The 10,958-nt window shown below is 44.8% G+C and overlaps 1 protein-coding gene across 1 annotated transcript; it reads left to right on the top strand.

Moving 5' to 3' along the window:
• The first annotated feature begins 818 nt into the window (after positions 1-818).
• Positions 819-2,049, top strand: LOC129755070 (uncharacterized). Its single transcript, XM_055751400.1, has 4 exons — positions 819-861; positions 926-1,024; positions 1,087-1,223; positions 1,285-2,049. Exons 1-4 carry the CDS (start codon positions 819-821, stop codon positions 1,384-1,386), a joined length of 381 nt encoding a protein of 126 aa, XP_055607375.1. The 3' UTR covers positions 1,387-2,049.
• The last annotated feature ends 8,909 nt before the right edge of the window (positions 2,050-10,958 follow it).

Genomic DNA, 10,958 nt, shown 5'->3' with positions numbered 1-10,958 from the left:
TAAAAAAAAGCTTATATATACATTTAAACATAATTATTGAGATACTGGAACAAAAATTTGCTTGCAGCTCTGTGAAATAATAGATATTTCTACAACCTTATACATGTTTTGTAACGTTTTTTGTATCAAACTTACTCGTTGTTATTTCAAATCTTCGTTGTTTCGTGATTTGTGGAAATGTGAATTACGACCTAACCGCCCCCCTGAACCCTTCCAACGCCCCCCAAATTTCAACATTGAGCTCACCGCCCCCCTGGAAGCTCTCAACGCCCCCAAGGGGGCGGTAGGGACCACTTTGAAAACCACTGCTTTAAATTATATTACTGTCGCATTTATAGAGGTGTTACATTTAATATTTTCGTTATTTATTCCGATACGATATTTGAGCGAATTTGCAAACATTTAAATTTAACCCATTCCCCATCAACAAATTAGTAGCGTGCATAAGATTTAGCGCGAATCACCCCTCGCAAAATAAACAAATGAGAAAAACGAGTCGCGAAAAGCTACCAGGAACGCTCAACGTGAAATCATTTAAGTTTGGCAAGTTGGCATTATTGTCCTGTCAAATAAGCACTTCCGGAAAAAGAAGATAGAAGTGTGCAGTGCGAAAGGGGCATCGTCCCGGAAAAAAAAGTTCGCGCGATAAGAAAAGGTAAGCTACAGAATCAGCAACTGGCAGCCAGCTTAAAAATCGTCACCTTTAATCTAGATTTCGCTGATTTCGCTCCACCACAAAGCGTAACGATACCGGGCCGCCAGCACCTGAAACGTGCGCAGGAAGATTGGGACAGCGGGAAAGAGGATTGCTCATCCGCATGCGATTTCCTCCATCACAAACAGAAGAGGAGAATATCCAAGGTAAGCGGACAAAATCAACGCCTTCAAAGCACCAACTAATTGCTTCTCATCCACCGCGCTACAGGGCCATTAGCACCCAAAACAGGCGTGAGAGCTAGAAGGAACTCCGCAGATCCGCATGCAATCTTCTCTGTCATACAACGAGGCGGAAAAAACACTATAGGTAAGCGGAATTTAAAAAGAACCGCATAGAAGCAACAACATTAAATTTTCGCAACACAACAGGGCCGAAAACATCTGGTATCGGGGCTTCTAGCATTCGAAGTCTGCACGCCAAGAGCAGAGAAATCCGGAGCTACTGTGGTGAAAGTCGATCATCGATATCGATTTCTGAAATCGCGAAGGACTCAAGAATAGCGAAGGTAAGCAGAAAAAGAAAACTGCCAATTAAGGAGTAGATGCTAATCAAATCCCAACCCTCAGATATCGCCTCACTATCCACCACCAAAGAAAGGATTGAGACGGAAAAGCGATAGAGGAAGTTCGGTAGAAGAGCTAACCAAATCAAAAGGGTCGTCAGCGTAAGTAAAACCCCCTTTTGATCACATTCTCTGGCCTAACCGGAATTCTTATTCCACCAGGACCCTTTTTTATTCTATCGGTGATTTCTCCAAACTTGTTCGGAGCGCCATCTGGTGGTGGGTCGAACTGCCTTTCGCTTGGTGGAATCGAGAATTTGTGAATCCATTCCGAAACGCTTCAAAGAACACCTTTCAAGGAAAATTTCGGTGCACATCAAGCGGAATAGTTGCAAAAGGCGTTTTTGCTTCGCTACGTTGCTGTTTTGGAACGCCCCGCATTAAGCGGAACTGCATGGCACGTGCTCAAGGCATTGGTGGAACATTTTTCCAAGCAAAGCAGAAGGTGGAAGTGCCACTTAATTTCGGAAAGGTGCGCTCAAGCAGCTGTGCAGATTGGCATACTTCAGTGTCGACTGGAATCGGTCGCGTCACCCGTAAGGAAGCGCTCTCTCGGAGAACCGATCCAATATTCTTTTCTTCGTCTGGCAAAAGGCGATCTTCTCGAGTTTGCATGCCCATCGTGCAAGCGTGCGCTCCATTCCTTTGTCACGGAGCTGTAATAACAGAAGCAGAAAGATCTCTGGGCATTGTTTGTGGCTGGCCATTCCGATTCAGCACACCATCGGCGCTGAGGAACGCTTACCGGCCGAGAATCGTCGCAGTACAACTACAAGCAATTTTGGAACTCGGTGCACATTCTCGGAGTTGTCCGCTACCAGGTTGTCGGAGTTGCGTAAGACAAATGGTGGCGCAAATTGGCAACCAGCGGAAACTACAGAATAGTTCAGCAAGAAGGATAGGATTGCACCTACAGGACGTTGTGCTCACTCCTCATCGGTCTGCAGCAGAAAAGGAAAGCAAGTGTGTGTTAGTCCGGGTGTTCTACTGGCTAGTGTGGTGGCATCCGTTGAATTTCAGCATACGCAGGGCGAGCGGCGTAGCCATCGCGGTGCGTTTCGGATACACCCAGGGAGGTGTGCACTCATCCATCTTTGGGCCAACATTCCCAATGCAGAGTCCAGTGAGGTCGGAAACGGAGTGCAAGCCGTTCAAGCAAGGAAACGAGAACATGAGTGAACCATGCTACTGCAACACAACACACGTTCAGGCCAACGGAATAAGTGAATTGAAATAGCACGTAAGTTGCGCTATATTATTGTTAATGGGGGGAAAATAATAAAATGGGTTACCCAAAATTATGCAACGATTGCTAATGTTGCTTTACCACAAGTTTGCGAAATTTTATTAGTTTTACTTGGTGGCATCGACCCCAGTAAGATAACGTCACAATTGGCGCCCAACAAAACGAACCTGTTTATTCAATAAATGTTTGTTAAATGTTAATGTTCGTAATCACAATCATTGTTATTATTATTGTGAATACGCTTATGATTCTTATGATTACACTAGTTTACAAAATTTTAAAAAAATCGTGAACTTGATTAACTGACCAATATTTTTAATGTAAAATCGGGCGCTGAATCCGAAAATGAAATTTAAAAAAATCTCAGTAGAACCGTTTTTGAGTTATGCTCCAATTTTGAAATTTCGGAAAAATTAAAAAAGTTCTTGTACTTAGATTGAAATATCTCGGACGGCATAACAGTAATTTGAAATCCCTCTTTTGCATATTGAAGGTGAATAAATTTTCTATCGATCATCTGAACACTGTTTTTGCGTTTGACCAACATTATTGTTGATATTAGTGACTTTATGAGAAAAAAAATTATAAAAAACGCATTTTTTTAGAGAAAATTTTGCTTCAACGAAAGTTTTAGACTCGATGGTAGCATTTAAAAAATCTCATTTTCTTTTGCGCTTAAATGTCAATTTAAAACAAAGATTTCAAGTGGTTATTTATCAAAATCGGTTGAAAATTGAAAAAGTTATGGCTACTTTACCATGATAGTATTTTTTGTAGTTTTTCATAATTTAACGAACCGCAGTACACTTTTAATAGTATAGGAAGAATGAAACATGATAAATCTCACTCGCTCCAAGTCAAAATTATTTATTAGCTTAGCAGAAGGTCACATGCCAAGTTTCAGGAAGATTTGATCATAGGGTGGGGTTGCTTGAGTCTCAAACGTGAATACAATTTTGAGGTATTTTGCCCGGAAGGAACGAAAAATACTGGTTTTTCATCAATAACTTCTTTCATCACTAGCTGATTGTTTATTATGGTTGATTTTCTTAAAGCCTAAGTTGAGACAAATATTTCACCCGAAGACTGTAACTCGATTGGGTTTGAAACAGAAAAGTTATTGCGGTTCAAAGATTGTGTTTTGGTCGAAAATTCTCGTATAAAACGCAATGAGTAAAAAGTACTCATTGCGTTTTGAGCAAAATTTGCGGCCTTTGAACTGCAATAACTTTTTTACTTTTACTTTTACTTCATTTTTTCCGAAATTTCAAAATTGGAGCATAACTCAAAAACGGTTCTACTGAGATTTTTTTTAATTTCATTTTCGGATTCAGCGCCTGATTTCACATAAGAAATGACCTTCAGTTTACTGAGTTCAAAAATGCTGTAAACTAGTGTTATTATTGTTCGTTAGTAATCATTATTATTATCGCTCTTTTTTGAAATATCGTATCATTCTTCGTATATTATCGTATCGTAACACACATCTACTGGTTATTTGATCCATTTACAATGAATAATAGAATAGAATTATTTCACCTCAGTGATGAGGAAATTGCATACGAACTGGCCTTGCGCCATGTAACAAACCTAGCACCTAGCACCAGAAGGGCGAAAGTTGTTAAATTAAAGGCACTAGTCCAAGAGGACATATTAAGAGAAACTAATTACGTTAGCTCTGAATACGCGATGTCTCCGGAATCAAATGTCGAAGCTTGTCAGATGGCAATTCAAGAACTAAAAAACTTCGTAGATTTGGCTATACAGAATGGCAACTCGGAGCAAATGGCTTGCGCTCGGTCGAGATTGTTACATTACCGGCAACGTTTATCAATAATACCTCCGGTCTCGTCGGTAAAGGAAGCGCGAAAGATTTTAAGCGATTTGGTCGAGATGTTGATTTCTGAGATCAACAGCGCTGTCAATAAAGTAGTGCGCAGTGATTCGGGAAACTTAAGTGGTAGATTGAGTGAGCCGATCAGTGTAATAGCAGAATGCAGAGATGAAGACGACAATCCAAGCTGGGGACAAGCGGTTCCAAATCGACGCAGGGGAGCCACAGGTCAAGCACGAGAGCAGGTCGAAGGTTTTACTGGAAAGCAGCAAGAGCAAGAGGACGTCCGGAGTCCAACGAACTTCAACATCGAAGCAGAAGTGGGTTCAAGGTCCGTCGACGTTATCGACGAGTTGCGTGTGGATCTTCAACATCGGCAGAGGAGGCAGCGAAATTTTGGTGGCAGTTCTCCACACTCCAGCAGAAGCTTCGGACATGAGGAGCAGCGAATGGTGAAGGCGATTCACAACTGGCCGTTCAAGTTTCGGGGTGAAAAGGACACAACTTCACTCAACATCTTCCTCGACAGGGTCGAGACGTTTGCCAGATCCGAAGGGCTTAGCGATCGAACTATTCTTGCTTCAGTAAAACACCTTCTGTTGGAAGACGCACTTGATTGGTATTCCAGGGCGTTAGCCCAAGGACTTCTGCTTTCGTGGTCAGCATTCAAACGAGAGATTTGCCGTGAGTTCTTGCCGAGTGGATACGCACAAATACTGCGTCAAGAAGCCAGTTTCCGATATCAAGGTCCCGATGAACCCTTTGGCAAATTCTACCGAGACATCTCAACACTATTTCGATTCATCGAGCCGCCGCTCACCGAAGAGGAAATGATGTTCATGGTGAAGAAGAACATGAACATGGAGTACGCTACCATCGTTACAGCACGGCAACCGAGAACACTGGTGGAGTTATTGGATGTATGCAGCAACTTCGATGAAACCATACCCCATACAGCTCTATTGGAACCAAACTTCGCTACACCGGCACCGGGTCGTGCACAGGCGACGCAGCATCAACAGCAGCGTTTCAACAGGGTTCATGCAGTGGAAGCCGATAATCAAGAACGAGTGGTAATGGAGCAGGCGACCACGTCCTATCACCAGGCAGAGGAGCACACGACTCCACAAGACTTCATCGATTGGCAGGAGAAATACGAACAGTTGTACGAGCAAGTTTGTGCCATGAAGCTTCAACTGGAACGCAGACCGAATCGTTTCAATACAGGGCTACAGCAGCAAAACTCTCTACAGCGACCGGATCAGCGTCCGCAACCGTCTACAACTTCAACAGTTCAGAACAATTTTATGAATCGGCAAGGCAGTCAAGCGGAGAACTATCGAACACAACATCCGTTGCAACAGCAAGCTAAATGGGCGCCGCGGCAGCAGCAGCAACAACAGCAGCAGCCTCAACAGCCGCAGCCTCAACAGCAACAGCTTCAACGGCAATTCCAACAGCACTATCAACCACAGCTCCAGAACCAGCAGCTTCAACAAGCAGGCAGCAACATGTACGATATAGATCCTGTTCAGCATACAGCGTACCGTCCAGCGCTTTGCTGGAACTGCGATGAGGAGGGGCATAGGTTTCCGGATTGCACGAAGGCACATGCAATTCTCTTTTGCTACAGATGCGGTCGAAAAGGTTACACGTTACGCAGCTGTCTCGTTTGTAACAGCGAAGCGGAAAACGCCGCAGCGAGGAAGTGGTAGACGAAGGGCCAGATTCTTCGCAACACATCGATCAACCTTCAATACCTCCCGATTTAAAAAACATTAACTCTATAATCATCAATCCCGGACATGACAACCGTCCACACGCCGTTCTGGACGTCCTAGGAAAGAAAATCACAGCCTTATTGGACAGTGGAGCGAACTGTTCGTTGCTAGGTGGTAGTAAAGCACAAATTGTGGAAGAGCTAGGGTTACGAAAGGAAGCACTAAACGGTGGTATCAAGACAGCGGATGGAACACCACACAAAATCAACCACTTCACACGTCTACCGATATCGTATAATAATCGAAATGAAATATTACCAGTCCTTCTTGTGCCGAGTCTGCCAGACTGCGCCAACATGGGCATGAACTTCTGGCAAACGTTCGGAGTCAAAGCGGTATGCTGTTCAATGATTACTGAGCAAGAATTTTAAGCAGAGCCGATGAAGGAACTATCGGTGGAACAACGCCAGATACTGAATGAGACAATCAAGCTATTTCCGAAAGCCGAGGAAGGGAAATTGGGAAGAACGGAGCTTTATGAACACCGTATAGATGTGGGAAACGCCACGCCACGGAAGCAGCGATATTATCCAATGTCCCAATATGTCCTGGAGGAGGTCAATCGCGAAGTAGACAGGATGATCTCTCTGGATGTGATCGAGGAGGCAGTTTTTTCACCGTGGAACAACCCTCTTGTGGCAGCCAAGAAGAAAATCGGGAGTTACCGCGTCTGCTTGGATGCAAGGCATCTGAATTCCATTATGGTCAACGAGGGCTACCCTATCCCACAGATTTCTTCGATTATCAACAATCTAGGAGGATGTTCATTCATATCGTCGATAGATCTCAAAGATGCTTTTTGGCAAATGCCGCTTCACAAGGAATCAAGGCCACTAACGGCATTCACTGTACCTTCCCGAGGGCACTTTCAATTCAAGGTGGTCCCTTTTGGACTGTGCACAGCCAGCCAAGGTCTTGCGAGGATTATGACTCATTTGTTTGCGGACATGGAACCGTACGTCTTCCATTATTTAGACGACATCATCATATGCTCCAAGTCGTTTGAGGAACACATCTCAGTCCTTAAGGAAGTCGCAGCCAGACTACATCGTGCAAAGCTTACTATTTCGGCCGAGAAGTCCAAGTTTTGTCGTAAGCAGATCAAGTATCTCGGTTACATTCTCAGCGAAGGCGGCTGGAAGGTGGACGACGAGAAAGTAGAGTGTATTGTCAAATTCCCCGCACCAACAACCAGGAAGGAAGTCCAACGGTTTCTGGGAATGTGTGGGTGGTACCGTCGTTTCATCTCCGATTTCTCCCGTATTGCCGCTTCCATGACCGAGCTCACGAAAACTAAAACGAAGTTTCGTTGGACAGCAGCAGCCGAAGAATCTTTTCTAAAACTTAAGTCGGCCCTAGTAACAGCTCCGGTCTTAGCCATGCCGGACTACACGAAGCCATTTTCTATCTCTTGCGATGCCAGCGATATGGCAATTGGAGCCGTGTTGACGCAGATAATCGACGGTGACGAACACCCAATCTGCTACTTTTCGCAAAAACTTTCTTCATCGGAAAGGAAATACACCGTAACGGAGAAGGAATGCCTGGCCGTAATACGAGCGATTGAAAAGTTCCGTGGCTACGTAGAAGGAGTACATTTCGTGGTTTACTGTGACCATTCCGCCCTCAGTTACCTGAAGACCTTGAAGAATCCAACGGCCCTCATGAGCAGGTGGTTGTTGAGGCTCAACGCGTTCGATTTTGAGATACGATACAGGAAAGGCAGTTGTAATATCGTCCCGGACGCACTGTCCAGGATAATTTGCTCATTGGTCTTCTCAATCACGCAGATACACGATCCGTGGTACAAAAACCTTCTCAAGCAGGTGCAGAATAAAGGCGGAAAGTATCCAGACTTCCGAATAGCAAACGAAGAACTCTACAAGAATTGCCAGCCCAAGCAACCAAAAGTCCCATAAAACAGGTACAAAAACGCTTACTCAGCCCTATCATTGATATGAAGTACGTTCTATGCAGCTCAAAATTTAAGTTCTTATTGATACTTTCAAGTTCCAAAACAAGTCTTAATGATCTTCTATTCAGCTTTCAACGACCTCTTAATTCAGCTTCAGAAAATTCGCAAAATGAGCAAAAAATCTCTCTCTATCTCAACTGAACCGTTGGCTTCGGTTCATATCACCTTCTCTTGATTATTTACTATGTTCTGCACTGGTGCCGCCATGATGCCACGCGCCGGATTCCAAACTCGACAAATTGCTCAATTGCTTCTTTCTTACATTTCCTACATATATCGCATCAGAATGGTCACTCAATTACTAAATTTCTTATTGAAAAAAACATGCCCAGCTTGGGGATCGAACCCCGACCTTCGTGGTGAGAATCGAACACGCTACCACAAGACCATGCCTACATGTTGTTCTAACCGAAACTAAAACTCGAAGTGGTGATTTAATTTTGAAAGCACATCAATGCACTTTTTGTGACTTATCAAATCCCATTTTGAGCACTTTTATGCCCTCTATGTGACTTACAAAATCCCGTATTGAGCACTATTGTGCTTTTTATGTGACTTAAGTCCCGTATAACGTACGTATAAATCACTTTTGCAACTTTCAAGTTCGTTAATGAGTACATAAAGTTCACGAAAGAGAAATGGGCAAAACAAGTCACATACAACGTACATATTGATCAGTTTTACAACTTTCAAGTTCATTAATGAGTACATAAAGTTCACTTAAGGGAATTGAACAGTTAATTCTCTTTGTCAGCCAATATGTAACTTTCAATGCCTTCATCCAAGTAAATATGTGACTTTTGGTTGCTTGGGAGGTCAAAGATGAAATGGGTGTCATCAGTCATCGATGGAAGAAGATCGTTCCAGAGGAAGAGCGAGTAGAATTAATCCGTCGTTTTCACGATTCGCCTTCAGCTGCGCACCTAGGTTTCTACAAAACATGGCACAAACTTCAACAACACTATTATTGGCCGAAAATGCAGGACACCGTCGCTCGTTACGTGAAGGCTTGCGCTACGTGCAAAGCCAGCAAAGCTCCCAACAAGCAAATGATGCCGCAGATGGGGAAACTCAAGCCAGCAAAGATGCCGTGGGAGTTAATATCCATCGACTTCGTCGGACCGCTCACCAGATCCAAGAAGGGCAACACAGTTCTTCTGGTCATCGTCGACTGGATCACTAAATACGTCATTGCCCACCCGATGCGAGCAGCCGATTCAACCAAGATGGTCGAGTTTCTCGAGGAAAAGGTCTTTCTGAAATTCTCCAGGCCGAGGATAGTACTGTCAGATAACGGGAAGCAATTCGAGTCGCAAGTCTTTCGAGCGCTGCTTAGCCGTCACAACATCATCCACATGAAGACAGCATTCTACGCACCACAGGTCAATAACGCCGAGCGGGTGAACAGAGTTCTCATCACGTGTATTCGCTCTTTGTTGGAGGAGGATCACCGCGAATGGGACAAGAACCTGGCAGCCATCACCGCCGCCTTAACAGTGCGAAGCATGAATCCACCGGGGTAAGCCCTCATTTCGCCAATTCGGTCGAGAACTTTTGCTGCACACGGACCTCTACACTCAGCAAGACTTAAACGTGTCAGATGATCCAAAGGTCGCACAGGAGATGAGGTTGTCCACGATCAACAGGATTCACAAGTTTATCCAGCAGCGAATCAAGAAGAACCACGAGAGAACGAAGGAACGCTACGATCTACGGAAGCGCACTGTCTCGTTTCAACCGGGCGAGCTAGTATGGCGTCGTTCGTTTGTACTATCGTCGAAGGCGGACCATATAAACAAGAAGCTGGATCCGAAGTTCATCGCTGCCATCGTGAAGGAGAAACTGGGAGCGAATTTGTATGTGTTAGAGGATATCGTCACAGGAAAGCGTGGGCGCTACCATGTGAAGGACATCAAACCCGATTAAATATTCAAGCTATGTAAGCAACAACGCTGACCACAAGCTCACTCGGAGCTCAAAACACGAAATGGAGACGGCTGAAGGACCAACATCATCTTTGAAACCTCGCCCCAACAACTCGGAGTAAATAAAGCAGAACTCTTCCATTCGAACAACTCAATGAAGCACAGCTGATGCTAATTCGTCGCTAAGACACCGACGAACACAACCAAGTAGGCGTTTATGTAGGAGACAACGGCCTTGCGCGGGACCAGCGTCGGATGAATGGACTCTGAGAACTCTGCCAGGAAGTTCGCCAGAATTTGGGGAGGGCTGGCAACCTTGCGTGGGATTGCCGCCACTCATTGTCCAGAATGCAATCCTGTCATCTTGAAGCAGCGTAGCAGCGCTGGGGATAGTAGTACTGGTGAGCCACCGGAGCCAGGCGCTACACACCATCGCAGAGAACCCATCCAGGTTCGGGATATTGGAATGTTCGGAAAGGAAAGTACAGCAGCTCCAAACACCACGTCGCTGCAATTGAAAGGATTGTCAGGACATCAAGAAGAGGATTCAGCACCAGAGAATACAGTTATGCGAAGAAGTTGTGAGGAGTAGACATCATGACGGCCGCTACTACCATATCGACTTTCTCTCGCTAACTATCGAAATACACGTCGATCAATCCAGCTATGACCGCTACCCAAGGTAGTCAACAAGATCCTCTCGAGGTCAAAACACGCCAGTCGGTACTACCACAACGGGGAGATCATCCACCAACCCTATCAATCTCCAAATCAATACAAGACCGTCAGCTATGATCACAGCCAATGCCTGTCAACCAACGCAACAGCGCAGGAAATACCGTTAGGCCGATCGGGAAAAATCGTGCATCTGGAAAACGCAGCGAGCAACATCTCTTCTCTACCTCCTCGTGAGTACA

This window comes from Uranotaenia lowii, chromosome 1 (assembly GCF_029784155.1).
Source record: "Uranotaenia lowii strain MFRU-FL chromosome 1, ASM2978415v1, whole genome shotgun sequence".
NCBI lineage: Eukaryota > Metazoa > Arthropoda > Insecta > Diptera > Culicidae > Uranotaenia > Uranotaenia lowii.
The sequence above is the reverse complement of the archived record's forward strand: the minus strand, read 5'-3'. Positions and strand labels throughout refer to the sequence as shown.